The 25712-nt window shown below is 34.9% G+C and overlaps 1 protein-coding gene and 1 long non-coding RNA gene across 4 annotated transcripts in view; both read left to right on the forward strand.

The window, feature by feature from the left end:
- Positions 1-25482, forward strand: part of LOC138332851 (serine/threonine-protein phosphatase 6 catalytic subunit-like) — a 58447-nt gene extending 32965 nt beyond the window's left edge. For 2 of the 3 annotated variants that reach the window (XM_069280803.1, XM_069280804.1), the window contains exon 5: positions 18912-19072. In XM_069280803.1, the coding sequence (XP_069136904.1) occupies positions 18912-19057 (146 nt within the window). In that variant the 3' untranslated portion in view covers positions 19058-19072. Of the gene's footprint in view, positions 1-18911; positions 19073-24299 lie in introns of those variants that run through there. The other variant, XM_069280806.1, reaches the window with a different exon arrangement.
- On the forward strand, positions 3398-16149 carry LOC138332850 (uncharacterized). The gene is made up of 3 exons (XR_011209894.1): positions 3398-3479; positions 7178-7297; positions 14225-16149. It is a non-coding gene; the product is annotated as an uncharacterized lncRNA (long non-coding RNA).
- Positions 25483-25712: the final 230 nt, after the last annotated feature.

Below are 25712 nucleotides of genomic sequence, written 5' to 3' on the forward strand. Positions count from 1 at the left end.
TATATCATACAATTAAGCTATATGAAGTATGGATATTAGTTTGAAATCCCAGATTTTGGGGATTTAATCAACATGTGATGTATGGGTTTATCAGAATGATATTTGGTATAACAACTTGTTGGTGAATTTTCGCTGTAGGCAGTCCAACCAGTTTAGTAATTGTGTGCATAGACCAAACCTCAATATACAACAATTTACAAACAGTAAAATAAATAGCATTCACAGTAGGGGGTCATCCAAAGTTGTAAATGAACTCCACTTCAACAAGAGGCCCATGGGGCCTAACAGTCACCTGACATATACAAATTTTAATGTCATATCAAGGGGTGAACTTTTTAGAGACAATGATATTACAAAGGGCAATAACTCCAATTTTCTGTCAACTAATTCCAATCTGGTTTGATAGTTTCATTATCTTCAATGAAAATTTACCCAAGGTTTCATGTTCACAGTCTAATACTTATGTGATTGCAAAGGGCAATAACTCTGTTAGTGATGAAATATCTACATGCATGATGTATAAGCCCTGTCACACATTCACGGATCACCTCGCCTGATTAGCTATGGATCACAGGGATCGGGGAATGAGTTACAGATTATATAATTATGGACCCACCGGAGTGCCCTAAGAATATTTTTATACGTTTTAGTGGTCTTCATAAAAAAACCGGTAAAAATCATACTCTACATATAGTACTATATCATACATGTAGTACTATATACACTGTACGTATATTCAATTGTAGTACTATGTACATTATGATTTTTACCGTTTTTTTTATCTTTTTATAATCATAATTTATAAATTCATGTTCTATTTTCGTTGAGGTTGGACATGCAAGTTACATTTTATGAACGTTAAGTGGTTACATTTCAAGAACGTTAAGTGGTTACATTTTAAGAACGTTAAGCGGTTACATTTTAAGAACGTTAAGTGGTTACATTTTAAGAACGTTAAGTGGTTACATTTTAAGAACGTTAAGTGGTTACATTTTAAGAACGTTAAGTGGTTACATTTTAAGAACGTTAAGTGGTTACATTTTAAGAACGTTAAGTGGTTACATTTTAAGAACGTTAAGTGGTTACATTTTAAGAACGTTAAGTGGTTACATTTTAAGAACGTTAAGTGGTTACATTTTAAGAACGTTAAGCGGTTACATTTTAAGAACGTTAAGCGGTTACATTTTAAGAACGTTAAGTGGTTACATTTTAAGAACGTTAAGTGGTTACATTTTAAGAACGTTAAGCGGTTACATTTTAAGAACGTTAAGTGGTTACATTTTAAGAACGTTAAGTGGTTACATTTTAAGAACGTTAAGTGGTTACATTTTAAGAACGTTAAGTGGTTACATTTTAAGAACGTTAAGTGGTTACATTTTAAGAACGTTAAGCAATACATTTTGTCTTTTGATTTTTTTTCTGTATTTTGCGACGTTAAAACATCTGGACAATGTTAATGTCAGCCAATCGATATCTAGATAAATATGTAATGTTTAGTTTGAGCATTTCTCCACATTTTTGTTTCATACTATCGTAACAAAATCGATGAAAATGTAGAAAATGAATATTGGCCATTGAAAATAATGATCTTGAATTTTGACATTCATTTTTTTTTCCAGTGTTAGATCGAGTCATTCGGAAAGTGTTTGTCGAGATCTTGTTTGTAGTGTTGGGTTACGTAATGATAAACAAGTTCGTATGTGTGAAAAGTGCACTTAAAGTTAAGTTTTCAATGGCATTTGGAGTTATTTTTCATCCGAGATCAGTTTTCAACGGGGTCCATTTTCAACTTTACACCTGTACCATTCGTGGTATTCTTTAATGGTCTACAGGTTTCCGTATAGTAGCCGTAGTCTTGGTAGCATTCGTATATCTGTGGCAAATATTGTAAAATTTGACTACGGTTCAAACAATCGTAGTATGTCCAAACTAAACCGTTTTAGAATGTATTGAGCCGTGTTTCTACCTATCACAACCACAGGGATCTAAGAATTAGTTATAGATTATATAATCATAGGCCCACCAGAGTGCCCTAAGACCATTTTTAAACGTTTTAAAATATATGGTACCATGCATATAGGGTATGATTTTTATCGTTTTTTATCAAGACCTCCAAAACCTTTAAAAATGGTCTTAGGGCAATCTGGTGTGGGTCCATGGTTATATAAAAAAGTAACAAAAAATGCAACAATAATAAGTAGATTATAGTTTTACACATGCCCTGTGTTACTTTTTTTCGTACTTTTTCTGTACTTTTTTAGTACTTTTTCTGTACTTTTAGGTGATGTAGATGGTCTACCCGAAAAAAGCTGAAAAAATGTACAAAATAAAAGCACAATTACAGTTAGATTTTTAGTTTACAACATGGCCTGTGTTACTTTTTTCTGTACACTATTTTCTGTACTTTTTTAGTACTTTTTTGTCTACGTTTTAGCACAAAAAAAGTACTAAAAAAAAAGGCACAATTGGTGGGTCCATGGTTATATACCCGAAAAAGCTGAAAAAAAGTACAAAAAAAGCACAATAAAAGTAGATTTTAGTTTACAACATGCCTGTGTACTTTTTTCGTACTTTTTCTGTACTTTTTTAGTACTTTTTTTAGTACTTAGATGTCTACCCGAATAAAAAAACACACAAAAAAAGTACAAAAAAAGCACAATAAAAGTAGATTTTAGTTTACAACATGCCTGTGTACTTTTTTCGTACTTTTTCTGTACTTTTTTAGTACTTTTTTTAGTACTGTAGATGTCTACCCGAAAAAACACAAAAAAAGTTCAAAAAAAGCACAATAAAAGTAGATTTTAGTATACAACATGCCTGTGTACTATTTTTTGTACTTTTTCTGTACTTTTTTTGTAACTTTTTTAGTACTTCTAGATGTCTATCCGAATTAAGCACAAAAAAAGTACGAAAAAAGTACACATGACCTGTGGTTGGTAGACAGTACTTTTTTCCTACTTTTGTATTTTTTTCCTACTTTTTTTCTACTTTATTTGTCTTTTTTAGTACTTTTTTTTGACTCAATTTGGAAAACTACGGTTCCAAATCTTGAGTCACTAAAAGTATACTTTTTTTGTGTTTTTTTTGTGCTTTTTTTTCCTACTTTTTTGTACTTTTTTTTTCTTTGATAATTTAATAATTTAAATAAAACAGTATAAAAAAAGGGACAGCCGTGTAATGATAGTTTTACACAAGGCAGAGATATAGATAATTCTAATTTTTCAAATCTCTGCACAATTATGTATTTTAGCCTTTGTTTCAGTTGCAAATATTTCCTTATATATAATCAAATTGTCATCATAACTATATATACTTTGTAAAATTCTCGTAAGCCCATTTCAGGAATACATATATGTCCCACCTTTGTACTATAACCCCACTACCAAACAACCCACGGCCGTTGTCCTCGTGACGTCACATCCGGCTATTCCCCAAATCAGCGTGAGTGGCCGATTCCCTGAATAGCAGTCGATATACAGGTAAAAATTGGGCAGTTCAGAGGGCAGTATCTCGGTATTGAAGTGGCCGATTTTGATGCGGTTTTCAACATTCTTGTCAGGAGATCAAACAGAATAACATATCAAAATATAATTTTCCGTTCCGTTGTACACTTTAAGGGCAAAAAGATTTTACTTGCCTTGATGAATTAAAAGTGTTTTTTGACCTTAAGGGAACAAAGTTAAAAAAGTTTATTGACCTTAAGTATTTCAAAGACCTTAAGGTTATAAAAAGTTTAGGGTGACCTTTAAGGGCAAAAGATTTATTTACCTTATAGTTGAAAGGTTTTTGACCTTAACGTTACAAAAAAATTTTGACCTTAAGGGCAAAAGAATAAATGATTTATTTACCTTAAGGGTTTTTTCACCAAAAGAAGGATTTAAGTTTTTATATTAAGTTTTTGTACCTTACTCTGCCATTGGGAAATGTTAAATTTTACCTTAAGTTTTTTTTGAACATTAATGGTGGCCTTGATATGCTATTATTTTCTAATGCAAAAGATTTTAGTTACTTTTTAAGGATTTTAAAATGATTTACTCTAACCTATGACTTAACCATTTATTTTCCTGCACCTGGAGGGTCAGCATCTGTAAGTCAAAGTTTTATACACATTTATCAAAAGTTCATGAAACTATTGACCTTCCCCCAAGGAGTTTAAAAAAGATTTATTTGACCTTAGTACCACCTTATGGTTTAAAAGATTTAAACCTTAAGGAAAAGATCTCCACATTTGACAAATGACACACAATTTATTTTTCACTATCAAAACTTAAAGCGATGTGTGATTCCCCTTAAGGGCAATATTACTACCAAAACTTCTTACCTGCCACCAGTTTTATCACCATTGAAAAGTTTGAGCATTCTAATTTTACTTCAAGTTCTGGTCCCTTATGAAAAAGAATTTTTTGCATCCCGAAAAAAAATCTGTAGAACTCTATTTTCTATTTATGGACCTTTGACCCCCTATTGATTGCGCCTCCACTCCCCCCAAAGGAAAAGAAATTATTTTAAAGTTTGTTTTTGTTGTTTATACCAAATATGGTTACTCCATTATTCACTCTATTATAGTAGCGATTTAAATAATGAATATCATTGACCTGCTAATCGGCTATTGGCCCCATGCCCTCCTAAAAAAGTTTTTTTACCTTAACGACAGAGCCAAAAGTTTTTTTGACCTTAAGGAAAAAAAAAAGAGGATTTTTGGGCCAAAACTTTGGTTAAATCCATTTAAACTCTATGGTTAAAAAGTTTTTTTTGACCAATAGACGATTTACGGGAAAAGATTTACCTTAAGGGCTCCTGAAAAGATTTATTTACTTTTATAGGGCAAAAAGATTTACTCCCCTTATGGTTAAAAGTTTTTTCACCTAAAGGTTAAAAAATTTATTTGATCTTACGGTTAAAAAAGTTTTTGACCTTAAAGGCAAAAGATTTTTTTACCTTAAGGGCACCGCGCCAAGACTTATTTAGCTCACCCTTAAAAAAGATTTATTAACTTTCACCATTTGGTTTAAAAGTTTTTTGACTTTTAACATTTAAAAACAAGTTATTTTTTACGGTTAAAAAAGTTTTTTGAAAAGGCAAAATTTTATTTACCTTAAATAAAGTATTTTCACCATATTTAAAGTTTACCTTAAGGTTTAAAAAGTTTTTTGACCTTAAGGCAAAAGATTTATTTACCTTAAGGGACAAAAAGTTTATTTGACCTTAAGGGCAAAAGATTACATTTACCATATGGTTGAAAAAGTTTTGGTTTAAAATTGGAATGGCTAAAAAGTTTTTCGACGGTTACATGACAAAAAAAAAAATTTATGCGCTGGGGGATGTAAACTTAAGGTAAAAAGATGATTATTTACTTTAATACAAAAAACTTTTTTTCCAATTTGAGCAAAATGGTAGAATGTTTGTTTTTGACCCTATGAAAATGGGTTAAATTTAGACAAATTACGTCTTTGTCTTAGGATTTTTAATAATGTGTTAAAAAATTGTCTTTTTTTACCTTAATGCAGTCATCCACTTTACCATTGAAGCTGAAAAAAATGCATGACAATGTACTTCAATGGTTTAAAAGTTTATATACTTAGTTTTTTTAAAAAGTTTTTTAGCTGTACTTTAAAAGATGTTCCGACATAAGGATACACAACCTTAAGGCAAAAGGTTTATCCATTTGCAACATGAGAGTTTTTGACATAAATCCTTAAAACCAAGATTTATATGATAGAAGGATAGTCATAAAATGTAACTAGGTAAGTGACCTCCATGGTGCTGTTAAAAGTCCTTTTATTAATTAAAGAAACGTTTGATTAAAGTATTTTCCTCATTATACCAGCCTACCCATGTAGGTAACATTGATTGTTAACTCGAATTTTTATTTGACATTTATGTACAATACCTTTAAAGCAAGTTAATACATGGGAAATTTAATAAACGTTTTGAGGGGTCTTCAACAGATTAGTAAGAAAAGTTTTTGACCAAAACGGAAAGTAAGGCGTCAAAAGTGGTGTTATCACATGTAAAGCAGAAATGCCGACCGGAATATTTTTTTTAACACACCCATTGTCACATTATAAACTGGACAAGGTTTACGAAAATAAACCAAAGTCCGTACCTTGGATACTAGTGTATCAATGCAGATGTATCGCTAAGTAGGGCAGAAAGACTCATGCATATAACATTTTCTCGTAAAACTTATTGGTTACATGTATATGTTTTTGTCTAGGTAAAAAAATTATTTGGCATCCTTCCGGAACATAAAAATATAATGATTTGACCTTGAATTCTGATAGGCAAAAGATTAAGGCAAATGCCAATTCTTAGTGAATAGATATTTACTTAATAATGAATATTCATAATTGTTAAAATTAAAACGTATGCAGGTGGGAAAAGGGAGGTGATTTTGTAATTTAAAAGGTCCAGAGTTTGTTTTTAAATGGTCAAAAAACTTTTAAAATAAGGTAAAAATTGATCCTTTTTTGACCTTGTCATGGTAAAATTTTGATATTAGGTCAAAAAACTTTTTTGACCTTAAGTAGTTAGTTTAACAAAATAATATTGGTTAAAAGTTTTTTTACCTTTGTGTATCAAATATATATGCAGTATACAGTTAAGACGACGTTTTAATTATATATAAAATAGGAAATATTGCAACTGATATCAGTCTAAATACATAAGAAGATTAGAGGATTCATATTTAAGTTATATATGTTTCTGGTATAAGCCCTTGTGTACAAACTTTTAACTAGAAATCTTATGTCTGTTTTAACAGCACTTACTAAATTAACAGACCTCGAGAATATTCAATTTTCATTACGTGATCTAAAAACAGACGAATTAGAAAAATGATGGCCATATAATTATCCATTTGAGTATGGTTTTTTGACCTTAAGGGCAAAAGATTTATTTACCTTAAGGGCAAAAAAGACCTTAAGGTTAGTATGTATCTTTAAGACATTGTGAATTACAAAGTTTGTGACTGTAAAGTAAAATTTTACATAACAATTAAAGAAATCCTTGATTAAAGTATTGACGTAGGTACACACTGATGATTGTTAACCGAATAAATTGAGATACATTTATTACAATACCGTAAAACGTTTCAACATATGGTAGAAAGATTTTTTTTTATACTATAAGAGATCTAAATATTGAGATATTAAGCAAAATAAACTATTTTTTTCAGACCGTTCGGTTTTGTAATACCTGGACCTGGATGTTGTTTACCTGTACACAATGCCATTTCATCGAACTCACCTGCAATTACCTGGCCAGGGGCAATTTGCTATTTGGTGGACTATATCAGGTATTTGCTATTGTCTTACTGTCAGTCAGGTTAGGACATCTGTTAATTGGATTGTGATTTGAATTATGGAAACCCCTAGTCCGCTTAACCTGCCTATATTATTAGACTGTTTTTTTTTTTTTTTTGCCTAATATATATTACGCAAAAGAAAAAAAAAAAGCAGCGTGGCTATTGGTCACATTTTTGTCAAGTGTAATTTTTTTTTAATTTACTGATATAAAATACCTTATATTTCAAGTAGTAGCTATCGTTCATTTTCTCCTCTACAAAAGTGACATACCTGTATAACCTTGTTGGTGTTTTGTTGTTTTTAAAAAAGATGTCGTTTACAGGGTAACGGTCACATCAAAAGATTTTGAAATTGTTTGTCGCTTCGTAAAGATTGCTGAAATATTGCAACATTGTTTTCCCTAACTAATCATTCAGGTAAAGTGGATATACTACTGGGATACATGATACATCATAAACTATTATTGTAATTATTTTTTTGCTGAATACTTTGTGTGGCTACATATAGCCTGGCGTTCAGTCAATCACCAAAGGGTAGGACTAATCCACAGTAAAATGCAAATTACACAGGGGCAGATGACTTGTTTATTAGTCTATACATGATAGGCACACGCATATTTGATACAAAAGTACAGTAGTTGTCATAGTCATATGGAAATGTTCCGGTCAAAACGTTAGTATTGTGACATTCATTGATATGGGCATTTCAACCACAATTTTAATAGCTCACAGGGCCAAGGGGGGAACATGGTGACGTACGTTGCTAAATAGCGAGGGCATCATACTGTCTGTTCACAGAGTAGAAACATATTTTTCTAGCATAACCGCAGTAGATCAAGTTTTGAAACATTATTATCAAAATTTGTAAGGTAAAGGTCAAAATATAGGGGACAGTAAGGTAAAGGTCAAAGTACAGGGGACAGTAAGGTAAAGGTCAAAGTACAGGAGACGGTAAGGTAAAGGTCAAAGTACAGGGGACAGTAAGGTAAAGGTCAAAGTGTAGGAAAGCATAATTTAAAGGTCAAAGTGTAGTGGACAGTTAGGTAAAGGCCAAAGTGTAGGGGACAGTTAGGTAAAGGTCAAAGTGAAGGAAAGCGTAAAGTAATGTCAAAGTAAAAGTGGAAAGGAAGGTCAATGTCAAAGGATAGGGGACAGTAAGGTAAAGGTCAAAGTGTTAAGTACAGTAAGGTAAAGGTCAAGTGTATGAGACTAGAAGGTAAAGGTGAAAGTAAAGGAGACTAGAAAGTAAAGGTCAAAGTGTAGGGGACAGTTAGGTAAAGGTCAAAGTGAAGGAAAGCGTAAGGTAATGTCAAAGTAAAGATGAAAGGAAGGTAAATGTCCAAGGGTAAGGGACAGTAAACTAAAGGTCAAAGTGTAAGGCACTGTAAGGTAAAGGTCAAAATGAAGGAGACTAGAAGGTAAAGGTAAAAGTGCAGGAGACTAGAAGGTAAAGTTCAAAGCGTAGGGAACATAAAGGTAAAGGTCAAAGTGCAGGGGACAGTTAGGAAGGTAAAGTTCAAAGCGTAGGGAACATAAAGGTAAAGGTCAAAGTGTAGGGGACAGTAAGATAAATTTCAAAGTTTAGGAAAGCTTAAGGTAAAGGTCAAAGTATAGGGGACAGTAAGATAAAGGTCAAAGTGTAGGAAGCATAAGGTAAAGGTCAAAGTGCAGGGGACAATTAGGTAAAGGTCAAAGTGAAGGAAAGCGTAAAGTAATGTCAAAGTAAAGGGGAAAGGAAGGTCAATGTCAAAGTATAGGGAACAGTAAGGTAAAGGTCAAAGTGCAGGGAACAGTAAGGTAAAGGTCAAAGTGCAGGGTACTTTAAGGTAAAGGTCAAAGTGTAGGAGACTAGAAGGTAAAGGTCAAAGTGTAGGGGACAGTAATTTTTTGAAAATATCATTAAAAAATCTTCTTTGAGTTCCAGAAGCCCCAGAGACCTAATATTAGTTCTGTAGCATATTTTTTTGCTGACATAAATGACTACTAAGTTTGTTTATATGAATGAGTTTGACTTTCATTCAAGGTCACATGGGCCAAAAATACTAAAATCTTCCAATGACTTCTTGTGAAGTTCTAGAACCTAATATTAAGCCAGTGAGTAGCATGCTGACATAATTGGCTACCATGGCTTCTTGTGAAGTTCTAGAAAGCATAGGAACTTAATATTAGGCCTGTAGCATGTTGACATAAATGACTACCATGTTTAATTTGTTGATATGAATGACATTGACCTTCATTCAATGCCAAATGGGTTAAAAACTCATAATATCTTCTAATGACTTCTTATGAAGTTCTAGAAAGCCTATGAACTAAGCATTAAGCCAGTAGCATGCTGACATAATTGGCTACCATGTTTGTTAATATGAAGGACCTTGACCATTATTCGAGTTCACATTTGCCAAAAAAACTTGAAACCTTCCAATGACTTCTTGTGAAGTTCTAGAAAGCCTAGGAACCTAATATTAGGCCTGTAGCATGTTGACATAAATGACTACCATGTTTAATTTGTTGATATGAATGACATTGACCTTCATTCAATGCCAAATGGGTTTAAAACTCATAATATCTTCTAATGACTTCTTATGAAGTTCTAGAAAGCCTAGGAACTAAACATTAAGCCAGTAGCATGCTGACATAATTGGCTACCATGTTTGTTAATATGAATGACCTTGACCTTTATTCGAGGTCACATGGGCCAAAAAACTTGAAACCTTCCAATGACTTCTTGTGAAGTTCTAGAAAGCCTAGGAACCTAATATTAGGCCTGTAGCATGTTGACATAAATGACTACCATGTTTAATTGGTTGATATGAATGACATTGACCTTCATTCAATGCCAAATGGGTTTAAAACTCATATCTTCAAATGACTCCTTATAAAGTTCTAGAAGGCCTAGAGACCTTATATTAGGCATATTGCATGCTGACATCAATAGTTATCAAGCTTGTTAAAATGATTGACCTTGAACTATATCCGGGATTACAGGGGCCAAAATTCCTAAAATCTTTGAACTACTTCCTGTCAAGTTCTGAAAGGCCTACTGTAGGTAGAGACCTGAAACTGGACTGTTAGCATGTTGAGATAATTCTTTCAGTTTTTAGCCCACCATCATCAGATGGTGGGCTATTCAAATCGCTTTTTGTCTGTGGTCCGTGGTCCGTCCTTCCGTCCGTCCCTCCGTCCTTCCGTTAACAATTCTTGTTATCGCTATTTCTCAGAGAGTACTGAAGGGATCTGTCTCACATTTCATATGTAGGTTTCCCTAGGCCCCTAGGGCTCTAGTTGTGCATATTGCGTTTTGGGACCGATCGGTCAACAAGATGGCGGCCAGGCAGCCATCTTGGATTTTGATAGTTAAAGATTGTTATCGCTATTTCTCACAAAGTAATGAAGGGATCTTTCTCAAATTTCATATGTATAGGTTCCCCTAGGGCCCTAGTTGTGCATATTGCATTTTGCGACCGATCGGTCAACAAGATGGCCGCCAGGCAGCCATCTTGGATTTTGATAGTGAAAGATTGTTATCGGTGTATCTCACGAAGTACTGAAGGGATCTTTCTCAAATTTCATATGTAGGTTCCCCTAGGGCTCTAGTTGTGCATAATGCGTTTTTGGATTGATCGGTCAACAAAATGGCGGTCAGGCAGCCATCTTGGATTTTGATACTTAAAGATTGTTATCGCTATTTCTCAGAAAGTATTGAACGAATCTGTCTCAAATTTCATATATAGGTTCCCCTAGGTCCCTAGTTGTGCATATTTTGATGTATTTTGATAGTTGAAGTTTGTTACTGCTGTTTCTCAGAAAGTACTGAAGCGATCTGTCTCAAATTTTATATGTAGTATGTTTGCAAAAGTTTTAAAAGCAGAGAAAAGATCCCTCTTTCCATTGTCAGACATAGATCATTCATTGGTGGGCGCCAAGATCCCTCTGGGAACTCTTGTTAGGTCATCTGACCTGAAGGGTCAGGATGACCTTTCGTCATCATGCACCGTTCGTCGTCGTGCGCATGCGTAAACTTTTCATTCAAACAACTTCTTCTCAATAACCGAAAGACCCAGGGTACTGATATTTGGCCTGTAGCATGCTGGGACAAAGGGCTACCAAATTTGTTCAAATGAATGACCTTGAACATCATTCAAGGTCACAGGGGTCAAAAAGGTTAAAATCTTTAAACGACTTCTTCTCAAGACCCAGAAGGCCCAGGGTACTGATAATTTGGCCTGTATCATGCTGAGATAAAGTGCTGCCAAGTTTGTTAAAATAAATGACTTTGACCTCCATTCAAAGTCACAGGGGTCAAATAGGCTAAAAATACTTTAAACAACTTCTTGTGAATAACTAACAGGCCTAGAGACCCGATATTGGGCCCGTAACATGCTTCGATGAAGGGCTATCAAGTTTGTTCAAATAAATGACCTTGATCTTCATTCAAGGTCACAGGGGTCAAAAAGGCTGAAATCTTAAACAACTTCTTCTCAAGAACCAGTAGGCCCAGGGTACTGATATATGGCATGTAGTATGCTGGTATGAAGGGCTACCAAGTCTGTTTAAATGAATGACCTTGATCTTCATTCAAGTCACAGGGGTCAAATAGGCTAAAATCTTTAAACGACTTCTTCTCAAGAACAGAAAGGCCCAGGATATTCATATTGGGGCTGCTGCATGCTAGAATAAAGTGCTACCAAGTTTGTTAAAATAAATGACCTTGACCTTCATTTAAGGTCACAGGGTCAAATAGGCTAAAATTCCTATAAACAACTTCTTGTGAATAACTAAGAGGCCTAGATACCTGATATTGGGCCCGTAACATGCTTGGATGAAGGGCTATCAAGTTTGTTCAAATAAATGACCTTGATCTTCATTCAAGGTCACAGGGGTCAAAAAGGCTGAAATCTTAAACAACTTCTTCTCAAGAACCAGTAGGCCCAGGGTACTGATATATGGCATGTAGTATGCTGGTATGAAGGGCTACCAAGTCTGTTTAAATGAATGACCTTGATCTTCATTCAAGTCACAGGGGTCAAATAGGCTAAAATCTTTAAACGACTTCTTCTCAAGAACAGAAAGGCCCAGGATATTCATATTGGGGCTGCTGCATGCTAGAATAAAGTGCTACCAAGTTTGTTAAAATAAATGACCTTGACCTTCATTTAAGGTCACAGGGTCAAATAGGCTAAAATTCCTATAAACAACTTCTTGTGAATAACTAAGAGGCCTAGATACCTGATATTGGGCCTGTGACATGCTAGGATGAAGGGCTATCAAGTTTGTTCAAATGAATGACATTGATCTTCATTCAAGGTCACAGGGGTCAAAAAGGCTGAAATCTTTAAACGTTTCTTCTCAGGAACCAAAAGGCCCAGGATACACATATTGGGCTTGCAACATGCTTGGATGAAGGGCTACCAAGTTTGATAAAATGAATGACCTTGACTTTCATTGAAGGTCACAGAGATTAAATTGGCTAAAATATTTTAAACGACTTCTTTAGAATAAGTAGGAGTCTAGAGACCTGATATTGGGCCTTTGACATGCTGGGATGAAGGGCTATCAAGTTTGTTCAAATGAATGACCTTGATCTTCATTGAAGGTCACAGGGGTCAAATAGGCTTAAATATTTAAACAATTTCTCCTCAAGAACAAAAAAGCCCAGGATACTCATATTGGGCCTGCAGCACGCTGGGATGAAGGGCTACCAAGTTTGTTCAAATGAATGACCTTGACCTTCATTCAAGGTCACAGGGGTCAAAAAGGTTAAAATCTTTAAACAACTTCTTGAGAATAACTAGGAGGCCTAGAGACCTGATATTGGGCCTGTGACATGCTGGGATGAAGGGCTACCAAGTTTGTTCAAATGAATGACCTTGATCTTCATTCTAGGTCACAGAGGTCAAATATGCTAAAATATTTAAACGACTACATTGTGTAGTGCTAATAGTCAGATGACCGTTAAGGCCCATGGGCCTCTTGTTTATTAATCTGGTCAATATTGGTCGATAATATTTCTATCTTATTTTGCTTTAGTCACATGTTAAGTGGTTCATCAAAGCACACTAAAGGCCTATATCCCATTTTGTATTAATGTAGTGTAAAACTTCACATTCCTTCTCAAGATTCATATGCTAATGCTAAAATAATCATCCTTTATTTATGATTTAAATGATCATTTACCGTACTGTACAGTAGAAATTCTATTAAACAGACTAAAACATATTCTACACTCACCTTTATTTTAGTCATCGTATCCATCTTGTTTCTTCGACAGCTTTTCTCACAATTCATCCCATGTGCAGACACATCAGCATTTTTATCTTCTAACGCAAAAGATTCCATGCTCTTATATAGTACATGGGGTTACTTTTTAAGATGACCATGTCAACAGTCAATAGTTGACTATTTAGTATGGAGCATGTGTTGAGAATATACATATATAGTTACAAGAATATAAGTATACCATGAAGGGGAATAACTCTTTATAAATTGAAAACAAAATGACCTTCTTTTGACTGTTATACATGTACTATAATCTTGTAACAACTATTCAACCTACATAAGCAACAAATTGGGTTTTTTTTTTTTCACAATTACACAAATCTATGGGTTTTATGGTGAGTACAAACAACACATCTGTGACATAGAACATTATAGTAAATAACAATAAACTGTGATTATCAAATGATGATTTAGTGTGAATAACAAAAATCTTATGCTTTTCAGGGAAGATCATTTAGTATACCTCAATATTTTTTATGTTGGGAACAGAGAATTCTAAGTACATGTACCAGTACATGTATATGGAAACATGAGACACATCATTTTGTTGTGCTTATCAATAATAAAAGTGGACCTTAACTCAGTCAAGGGTTTAAGTTTATTGTATGGATGCTGAAACGAAGTCTTTTTAAATTTTTGCAGATAAATGTCAAACCAAATATGGAAATGCCAATGCGTGGCGGTACTGTTGTAAAGTGTTTGATTTGTTGACAGTATCAGCTGTAAGTATCACACTAGTAAACGAAAATTCATTTGTCATTAAGTCTTTGTTTAATGATTTTCCACAGATGATATCAAGTTGAAAACACCTATACATGTGTAATTGGATATCTGATGTAATAATGTGAATGAAACAAAAAATCTAAATTGTTACCACTACACCATGACCATTTTCGATTATATGGTTTGACTGGTTGGACCTACTTTTATTGATTAAAGACGGACCTGGTGATTTTATATTGTTTTCAGACGACCCTTGACACAGTCACAGGCCTGTATTAAAAACTGTAGGTCCGCCAGGATATATTCTTGAAATAATGACTTTAATCAACGGTCGAACTTGTTGTTCCGATTAAACGGAAACGGCCCTAGTTTATTTATAGTGTATAGTATATTTTCGCAGCAAACTAATTTGATTTAAGGTCCAAACACCCCACCTAATTTGATGCAGAACGTACAAAAAAATTCCAAATTATCAAGAAATTTTTGAGTAGTAATTGGCTCCCCAAACCATACAAGTGTAGAATATGAGCTTATTGTAGAAAAAAATAGGTTATAATAATAATAATTAATAATAATACTGGACGCAGGCATAATGCCTATATATCCCGACTATTAATAAGTTCAATATTATCTATCTCATGATTAAAGTAGCATTCGGGCTGCCCCAATGCTTATCCAAGCGAGATTCAAATGTTTTTATTGATGGTGACGTAACCACGGCTTTTGTTGTTATTTTGAATTAAAAATCTCTCTACGACGACTCGATCATATCCTCCATGTATCAATTTGTATACTTGGATCATGTCTCCTCTAAGCCTTCTGTGTTTTAGTGTAGGTAACTTCAGGATCATCAGTCTGTTTTCATAGGTTAAATCTTTCATTCCCAGTATTTGTTTTGTTGCTCTTCTTTGTACATTTTCCATCTTGTTTATTTGTGTTTGTAAGTACGGGTTCCATATGCATGCGCCATATTCCAAATGTGGTCTGACAAGTGCTTTATATAATAGACAGAATGTTTGATTATCTAAATAATTATAGGTTTTTCAGATAGTTCCCATTATTCTATTTGCTTTATTGACGGCATCATGAATATGTTCACTGAAGCTTAGGCTGTTGTCTGTTGTTATCCCAAGACCCTTTTCTTTCGAGACCTCCTCTAATTGTACCTGTATTCTTCCTTCCAAAGTGTCTTTATATGAATGTAGGGCGATTTTAATTGGTATCTTCCCTAGATATAGCACCTTACATTTATCAGGATGAAATTTTAAAAGCCATTGATCAGACCATTTTTTGAGTTGATTAAGATCATCCTGTAGATTTGTGTTTTCGTTATATTTAAAAAGTTTAGTGGCTGATTTAAGTGACAAGTAAGTGGCTGATTTAATAGTTTCGGGAAGGTCATTAATATAGATTACAAACAGAATCGGTCCTAAAACACTTCCCTGGGGGATACCACTTGTCACCTCCATCCATTTTGACAGTTCTCCGTTTACCGATACTTGCTGTTTCCGGTTACTTAAAAAACTTTCTACCCATTTGAAGATTTCAGGTGATAATCTGTATGATTTTAATTTGCCAATGAGCCGCAGGTGTGGGACTGTGTCTAAGGCTTTCATGAAGTCTAAATATATGGTTTGGATTGATTCTCCTTGGTCGATAACTTCTGTCCACTTATCAATAACTTTAAGTAACTGTAAAATAGTTGATCTTCCCTTGATGAATCCATATTGCTGTTTACAAAGAAGATTATTCTTATCTAGATGATCCATTATTCTTTTCCTCACAATTTTTTCCATAGTTTTACAAACAACATTCTCAAACTTACTGGCCTGTAATTCCTTGGGTTTTTCTTGTCTCCTTTTTTGTGGATCGCAGTTATCTGACTTTCCTTCCAAGTTTTGGGGAGCTATAGTTCTCCTGTTTTCAGTGACCACTTAAATTGTTCGCTGTTTCTTTTAGTACTCTCGGATGAATATTATCTGCTCCTGGTGATTTGGTTGGATTTAATGCCTTCAAAATATTTAATACTTCCAGTTCCGATATATCAATGTTAATAAATGGATTTTCTATGCTAAGTTTCTTCAATACGGGAATATCATCTTGAAAAATAGTCCGCTAATACGTTTGCTTTATCTTGATCAGAGTGGGCAATGGTCAGTTCGTTTCCACATTTAATGTGCAGCTCTGTGATTCCGATTTCGATTTAATTTTTGAATTTGCATATCTCCAAAACTTTTTCGGTTCGTCTTGACATCTTTAGCAATATCCTTTCTAAACACTTTTTCAATTTTCTTACTAATGTTTTGACTTTGTTTCTTGCTTTCACATATTCGTTATATTTCCGCACTTCCCTGGTTTCAAGATATCTCTGCCAGCTCCTATGTTTCCGTTTCATAGTTTAGGGTTTTATAGTATAGTTTGATTGTTAAGAGGATTTTGCCTTTTCTTCGTTTCTTGAATGTTCTTTGGTATTTTCATATCAATAGTGGATTTTACAATCTTCTGAAATAATTCTTATTTTGATTTAGTGTCCGGTGCACGCTGTAATATTTCCTTCCAATCTATTGATAGATCTGTCCTTATTTGTTTGTAATCGCCCTTGTTGTAGTTATACTTAACTGTTTTGCAAATGTTTTAAGTTTTTGTACAGTTCAGTTCAAAAAATATGGTACCATCGTCGCTCTTTCCTAATCCGCTTTTTATTGCAATGTTACTAGTCATATCTTGTTCGTTTGTAAATATTAGGTCTAAAATACTGGGTTCATTATTTGCTCTGATTCTCGTTGGATTCCTTATATGTTGAAATAAAAACGCATCTTTGATTGATTCAATGAATTGGTATTCCAAATGTTTTGCTTTTCTAGATGGAGTCAACTGATCCCAATTGATATATTTCAAATTAAAGTCTTCCATTATTAGCAAATGTGATGTTTTCATCTCTACTATATTGGTAAGTAGCGCGCACAAATCTCTGTTGTTTTCATCCTCGCTGTTTGGACTCCTGTACAGGCACCCAATAGTTAATATGTTTCCATTATCAAGATTTATATTTACCCATAATTGTTCATTAAATGTTTTGTTGATTGATGGCTCCTAGTTTGTGTGCTGTGTATATGATAATTCCTCTCGATCCATTTTTTTGCTCCATCTCTCCGGGAAAAGCTTCAAATCCATCAATATTCAACTCAGACTTGTTTATTTGGTATCTGGAATTTTTTGGAAAAGCAACAAATCCTATTATATCTAACTTTTCATGATTTATTAAAGATTTAAGTTCCTCGATTTTGTTGGTGAGAGTATCTGCATTTGTAAACATACATCAGAATTTTTCGACATGCATTATTCTTTTCTTACTGCCAGGCGGACGATTTTCCTGTTCAACGGTGGTCCCCGTACCCGATGCATGAATTTCCCCGATTCTTTCTTTTCCCTTTCCTTCGCCTCATTTCTAAGAGCGGTTTCCACTTCCCTTTCTTGTTTTGTGAGGTCGCTACTGATACGAATTTCTTTGTATTTATCACTGTTTTTTAATTCAGATATGTGTCTGAAGAGTGATTTCTTTCTCTCGGAGGATACAAAAGAAACCAGCAGCGGCCTCGATTTCACTTATGTTTTGTCAAATTTGCCAAGTCTTATGACTTTAGCTACATTGTCCTCATAAATAACTTTGCATGTTTTGAGCATCTCCCGTATTTCCTTCTCATCTGCTGCTTTTCACGCGGACCCGTCTGCACCGCATTGCTCCTTAATTCCGAAGACAATGATGTTTGCTTCCCTGGTTTTTCTCTCATTGATTTCCGTGATAACATCCAGTTGATGGGTAGTGGCCTCCTTTCTATTTTTCTTAGTTTCGTGCTGTTCGCTTTCTTCTTCACTTTTCTTTAACTCGTGTCTTATCATTTTCTTAATATGTTCTTCACTACACATATTATAAACTCTTGCCTCCAGTGATTTGATTCTTTCCTCAAACATTTCTGTTAATTCTGCACACTTCTGTTCAATTTGTATTTCTGTCTGGAGGTTTTTCTCTACTGTGGCAATGCAAGGAGGACAAAACCACATGGAGTCCACAGAGTTACTTAATACGGCATGCATGTTGTCATTTTTGTTGACACATTTGATGCTGTATTGATGACTACATCTCCGACATTTCAGTACCTTTGTATTGAAATCCAGTACTACTGAGCAAAGTTTGTAACAGTCTCCATCCCACGGTAGAAGGAACGGGTTTCCGGGAGGCTTATTCTCAGACTTGCTTGTTGACCTGGTCGCACGGGTTGTTGCTTGGTCTCTATCATTTTGTTTGTTGACATCACGATACTCCCGTCCTGGTTGTGGCATGTTGATGTTTGACGTTTTCTACAGGTTTCCAGTTTCCAATTCTTCCAATATTTTGGGTGTAGCACGTAAGTGCCTTTTTGGCACGTCGCTGCCTAGTTTGGCTGGATTCTATCTCTGTTTACAGCGTAAATCTGTAATATTTGTCTTCACTGTTTACGGAGCTCAGGACAATCACGTCTTTTGCCATCGATGACATCAGAATCCAATGTTATGCATGACTTTGACCAACAAGAATTATCTTGATATTTACCTTAACTTTGCGTACATCTGGTTTGGTCCGACCCGGAGGATGTGGAAACTTGGGCAATCAGTCCCCGGGGAGCTGGTTGGCTGTTTGGATCAAAAGTCACCAATGAAGTAAGTAATCCGAAACCTTCAGTTTTAACAGGAAATATTGGTTATAACTTATAGGAATATTTTCTCATTTGATATCCTATTGTACAAATAGAAACTATTTTGTCTTTTAATTGAACAATAATTGGTGTTTAATCGTGTATATTAATCAGATATACTGTTGGTAAATAAAAACACAAAGACAGGTTTGGGCTAAAAGTAACCAATATTTAATATTATGTAATATTATGTAATAATACACAATATATATCTTTGGAAACGATAGTCCCTATATATGAAATATCGGTCTTCTGCTAATAGACAATAACAAACTAGAAACTACAACATAAACAACTAATCACTATAAAAAGAAACATTACAAAGCATAGCTAAATTATATGGGATGGGTGGGATGGGATTTTGTTCCATGAGGAAATACCAACTGTATAGAAATTGAACAGGTGTTGGAACCTGGTGATGACTAGACACCATCACAGTGCTCAGGAGACTGTACTGTACAAGTCCTAGCACAGTAACCTATAGCCCTTCAACCTCTGTCATTGGCTAGGATGTGCCAGAACTAGAATGTGATTGGCTCGTCACCAAACCTCCCCAGCATAGGGATCCCATAAGGGTCTCAGGCCCTCACCCCACATGCTGTACTAAGTCATGTAGCCAGCAGCTGTCAGAGGAAGCAAGGTGACACATTGGCAAGCAAAGGGGGCCCAAAGGACCCATTGCCCCTAGTCTGGTATACCAAGCATGAGTGCACAAATCCAATAGCTGACAGAGGATGAAAGTGACCCCTGGTCAATCAGAACATGTAAGATAGTGGGACCGCCAGAACTAATTAGGTTTCCACATCCCATCTTATTGATACTGTATTAATGATTTAATACCTACGTATATGTCTGTAACGACTTGTTTCGCTACGACCGCAGTCATTAGCGTAGAGTAAGAATGATACAATTAATTTGTTTTGCTCTGGGTTCGACTGCCGCGTTAGCTTGCAGATTCCTATGTCTCGCTACAATATTCAATGGTACTAGTGAGTATGGACAATGGACGACATCAATTTCAAATTCATTTAACAGTTTATTAATATTTAACATGTGAAAGGTGACAACAAGAAAATACCCGCGTGGCTCAGTGGGAAGTACTGTGAAATGGACAATTTTGCTGCTAATATTCTAACGTTTTCGCTATCAGAATTAACTCCTACCCATCAATGAAAGACCGAGCACGTGGCGCTACACACCGGGCCGATTATCGATAGTTTAACCTCCAATTTCACAAACACCGTTCTCCAGCGAAGATTCTCAAAATATCTCCTTAACGGTTAACCCCGAAACTCAACACAGGAGGCTCCCACTCTTTTCCAGCCTACCAACGGCTCTCAACACAAGAGTGAAGACTTTTAAATACTATCGAAACCCGTCTAAAAGCGAGACATGCCAAGTCCGACATTGCACAATTTCAAACTCAAAAATATAGCAAAAATATCGACTGACAGCGAAAAATACACACACAGTAATGTTAATGCATTTCCATACTATACGATAACAGCAAATTAGGGAAAGGATGGGCGACAAATATATAAAAATTACATAGGTTTCAAAAACACAACCCTCACCTCTCAAGGCCCGGTAGAAAACCGAAGGCCTCGGCGCAGTCCCGAGATCTCGTGCACAGCAAATTCCCGCCAAAGTCCCGGTTAATATAATTTCCGGAAAATATAGCAACGAAGCGTATTAATGATTTAATACCTACGTATATGTCTAATTAAACACAAAAAATAATATAAGATAATTTATTTCGCCTTTGGTGCATGTGCAATCAGTACTTCATTCCATATAGGATATAGTGACACAGATTTTTTTCGGGAGCAAATTAATTGTATTTTATAACTTGATGTAAAATTAGAAGCACAAACTTTTCAATGGTGGTAATGGTGTAAAGTAAGTAACTTTTGTAACTGAAGAAAAATACTAAATCGTCTGCTCCTGTTTTTGATAGTGAAAAATTACCATTTGTCATCGGTGGAGCATCCTTAAGTGTACGTGTGATGTCTATTTTGGATGGTGTATCTGGTAAAGGTCATCAATGGTAAAGGTCCAGAATGGAGAATGTAAGAATAAGGCGTATGAGCACACTGTGTATACATGATGTAAAACATAAAATTTCACAGAAAATGTATATTATTTATCTGAAGTGGAGACATAATTAATAGTAACATGTTGAAGTAGAATATTAAGGGAAGTAACTCTTGAAAGCTGGCGTTTAATCAATTTTCTACATCTGTGTTTGACAGATTTATAACTTAAATTGTCAGGTCACATATTTTTAGCTCATCATCATCAGATGATGGGCTATTCAAATTGCCCTGCTTCCATGGTCCATTGTCTGTTGTCCGTCCATAAACAATGCTTGTCATCACTATTTCTTCAAAACCACTGCAGGGATTTTGTTCAAACTTCACATGGAGGGTCCCCTTGGTCCATAGTTGTGCCATACAGATTTTGTGGCTGATTGGAAAAACAAGATGGCCGCCAGGCAGCAATCTATGATTTTGGCAGTTGAAGTTTGTTATCGATATTTCTTGAGAACTACTGAAGGGATTTTGTTCAAACTTCACATGGAGGGTACTCTTGGTCCCTAGTTAAGCCATACAGATTTTGAGGCTGATCAGAAAATCGAGATGGCTGCCTCGGATTTTGGCAGTTGAAGTTTGTTATTGATATTTCTTGAGAACTACTGAAGGGATTTTGTTCAAACTTCACATGGATGGTTCCCTTGGTCCCTAGTTGTGCCATACATATTTTGAGGCTGATCGGAAAACAAGCCATCTTGGATTTTAACAGTTGAAGTCTGTTATCACTATTTCTTAAGAACTACTGAAGGGATTTTGTTCAAACTTCACATGGATGGTTCCCTTGGTCCCTCGTGTGCCATACAGATTTTGTGGCTGATTCCAAAAACAAGATTGCCACCAGGCAGCCATCTTGGATTTTGGCTGTTGAAGTTTGTTATCAATATTTCTTGAGAATTGTGGAAGGGATTTTGTTCAAATTTCACATGGAGGATTCCATTGGTCCCTAGTTGTGCCATACAGATTTTGAGGCTGATCGGAAAAACAAGATAGCCGCCAGGCAGCCATCTTGGATTTTGATACTTGAAGTTTGTTATTGCTATTTCTTGAGAACTACTGAAGGGATTTTGTTCAAACTTCACATGGATGGTTCCCTTGGTTCCTTGTTGTGCCATACAGATTTTGTGGCTAATCTGAAAAACAAGATGGCTACCAGGCAGCCATCTTGGATTTTGGCAGTTGAAGTTTGTTATCACTATTTCTTGAAAACTACTGAAGGGATTTTGTTCAAACTTCACAAAAAGAATCCCATTGGTCCCTTGTTGTGCTATACAGATTTTGAGAATAATCGAAAAAAACAAATGGCCACCAGGCCGCCGAAAACTAATCCGAAGGTTTCTAATGTTAGTACTGTGTATAAATAGAGGGTAAATATAGTCCACTAAATCTGACCATATTATTAGGATTTTTTTTCACTGCAGGAAATTCCATTTTTCAAATAAATAAATACTTTAACTACTTTCAATCAAACCGCTTAAAATATCACAACCTATTTTGAACAACTAGTTTGCTGTTTCCCTGTTTTACAGGACTGTTTAAATAATCTGACAAAAAATAAATGTGAATAGTTCTATTCTAAATATCTAACAATACTATGATACTGAAATCTACCACCTGCATGCACAGCTGAAGTTAATATATAGGAGGAGAAGAAAAGATGTAGACCAGTCCCACAATCACAGATTTATCAAGCACTGGAAAATAATGTGAACAGTATGAAATACCCGGTGTGCCCGTCAGCTATGCAAGGAAATATACAATACTAAAGATCAGCACACATGCTCGGACAAGTTAGTGTTTAGATATCAACCTGCCCTCATATGTTGTAACCGTTGATTAAAAGGAGCTTTGCAGTACCAGTCTATTCTCTGAATGACAGAGCATGTCAATTTGACAAATAGCATTTCAATGGAGTTAACCCCTTGTGGTTGTCCACCAATCTGTTAACAATGCTTTGTAACAAATTATTTCTGACTCTGAAACTTATATCGTTACAATAATGATTTGTGAATCCTGAAGTTTTATATTGCAATTTTCAAGAACTACATATCAAATTTTATTTTGCACTTTCTTGACAAATGCTTCAAATATATTCCACACACATCAAAGAACGCGGTAACGACTTTGTCCATATTTTTATCAGATTGTTTGAATGATAATGAAACTAGAATGAGGAGAGAAAAAAGAGAAAAGAATAAAAAAAAATCTATTATTCATTTGACTAACATACAGTAGAACATACAATGGTTGGCGCCAAGATCCCTCTGGGATCTCTTGTTATAGTTAAAGTTTGTTACCGCTCTTTCTCAGAAAATGCTGAAGGGACATCTCTCGAATTTCACATGTAGGTTCCCCTAGTGCCCTAGTTGTGCATATTTCATTTAAGGACCGATCAGTTATCAAGATGGCCGCCAGGCCGCCATCTTGGATTTTTCAGTTGAAGTTTTTTATCGCTATTTCTCAGAAAGTACTAAAGGGATACGTCTCAAATTTCATGTGCAGGTTCCCTTAGGTCCCGAGTTATGCATATTACATTTTGGGACCGATCGGTTAACAAGATTGCCGACAGCTCCACCATTTTTGAATTTTTATAATTAAAGTTTGTTACCGCTATTTCTCAGAAAGTACTGAAGCGATCTGTCTCAAATTTTATAAGAAGATTCTCCACTGAAGGTCAAAAGAATCAACCAAGTAGTCACTTTGATTTTGATAATGTGATTTGTTTATGTTCATTATCTCAGAAAGTACTGAAAGGTAAGAATTCATTTAGGGTACAGGCAAATAGACACCTGATTTAACAATGCTAGCAATAGAGAACTTGAATTATACATACATGTACCTATGAATCTCTTGTGATTAAAATATGCCATGCATTCTGGGTAGAATAATTGTGTCCTTTAGCCTATGGACTGTAATTTCAATTTGACTTTAAATCTGAAAGATATTAATTCAGGTAACATGTTTTCAGTGGTAAAGAAACAAAATCAGAGATTTTATACCCATTGAATGTTTGTGTTTATGTGTTGATTAATAAGTTCATTCATATGGCCAAATCATAACAGAAATATAATATTGTAAATATAAATGTACCTCTGTCATCTTAGAATGTAGAAGCATAAGAATCAATACATGTTATGTGATGTTTGTGTCTGTATTTGTTTCCTGTTTTAGGTTACAAGTACATGTTTGATGAGAAGCTGGTGACGGTGTGGTCAGCCCCTAACTACTGCTATAGGTGTGGAAACATAGCGGCAGTCCTTTCCTTCAACGACGCTGATCAACGAGAGGCCAAACTGTTCCGAGCAGTACCCGACAGTTAACGTGTGATACCATTGCGCACGACGACACCCTACTTTCTATTGAAATATGTGATGACCTTATAAAAGTTGTAAATACTCGTACAGGACCATTAAGGTAACGGACAATGTGTCGGGTATAGCAGTGCTGATGTCATTCTAGGTCTATCTAATGTAGGACCTGTTGTGATTTAATATGAAAGATGTCTTACGAATCCTGATGCATACAAATCCATTTGAAGATAACCCTGTACATCAGGATTCGTTTCAGTCTTGAAATGTTTAACTGGAATTGTGATGATCCAAATTAAGTTGATCCTCGATTTTAAACTACTTTGGTTAGTACACAAACAATATATGTTACCATGGTAACTGTGGAGTGAACACACAAAGCTAGCACTGTTAAACATTGATAACCACCTTTAATACATGTTTACTAGAGTCCTATTCAGTATTCTCAATAGAAACAAGAGACTCCTGTAAAGCAGATATCAATTCCAGTAAATGAAATCAGATGGAATCATGTATGAATCAAGAAAAACTGAATTTGCATTACGTGCCCAGCAAGACAAGAAAATTTGTAGAAACAAGTACTAATGGCCTTTAATGATTTTTATTGTGAGTGATTTTATACATTTTAACTACTACAGGTGTGAAACCCTTCCGTAAGAAATGTTTATAAATCAGTCTACTGTATGCAAGGTAAATTATAGACTTTTCTGTGTTAATTGTAAATGTTCATAAAAATTAGTATCTTCAGTTCTCAATTTGAAATTAGAACCAAGGACTTGTGAACTATTTTCTTACAACTGTTTTACTGTAATATGTGAAATTATGTTATATGTACGAAGGGGTTGTCTCAACAGTTGATACATTTATAAGGTACAGATACAGACTTGCAATGTTTACGGAGGAGAAAGTATAAGGGCTTGAATGTGTGGTATGATTAAGGTTAGATATTCGTGTTCAGTGGTTCTCAATTGCATGTATTGATGTACAGATTTGATATCTGTAAGATGTATTTAATGTATAGAGGAAATAAATCATTATCATTTTAACAGTAGTTTCAAACTTTTGTTTTGGCATTGAATGAAACAAATTGCTGAACAGCAAATTATTTGATGTTCAACAATGCCCAGTTATTAAAAAGGTGATTAGTTAATTACCTGTGTAAATATCTTATTTCTATGGGAATTCTTTTATGTCATATAAGCGTTTAAAAATTATCTTTAAATGTAATTTACCCGATCACCTTTTCAATACAAGAGCCCAGGATGCAGCGTCAGAT

The sequence above is a fragment of the Argopecten irradians genome, chromosome 10 (genome assembly GCF_041381155.1).
Source record: "Argopecten irradians isolate NY chromosome 10, Ai_NY, whole genome shotgun sequence".
Classification (NCBI taxonomy): Eukaryota; Metazoa; Mollusca; class Bivalvia; order Pectinida; family Pectinidae; genus Argopecten; species Argopecten irradians.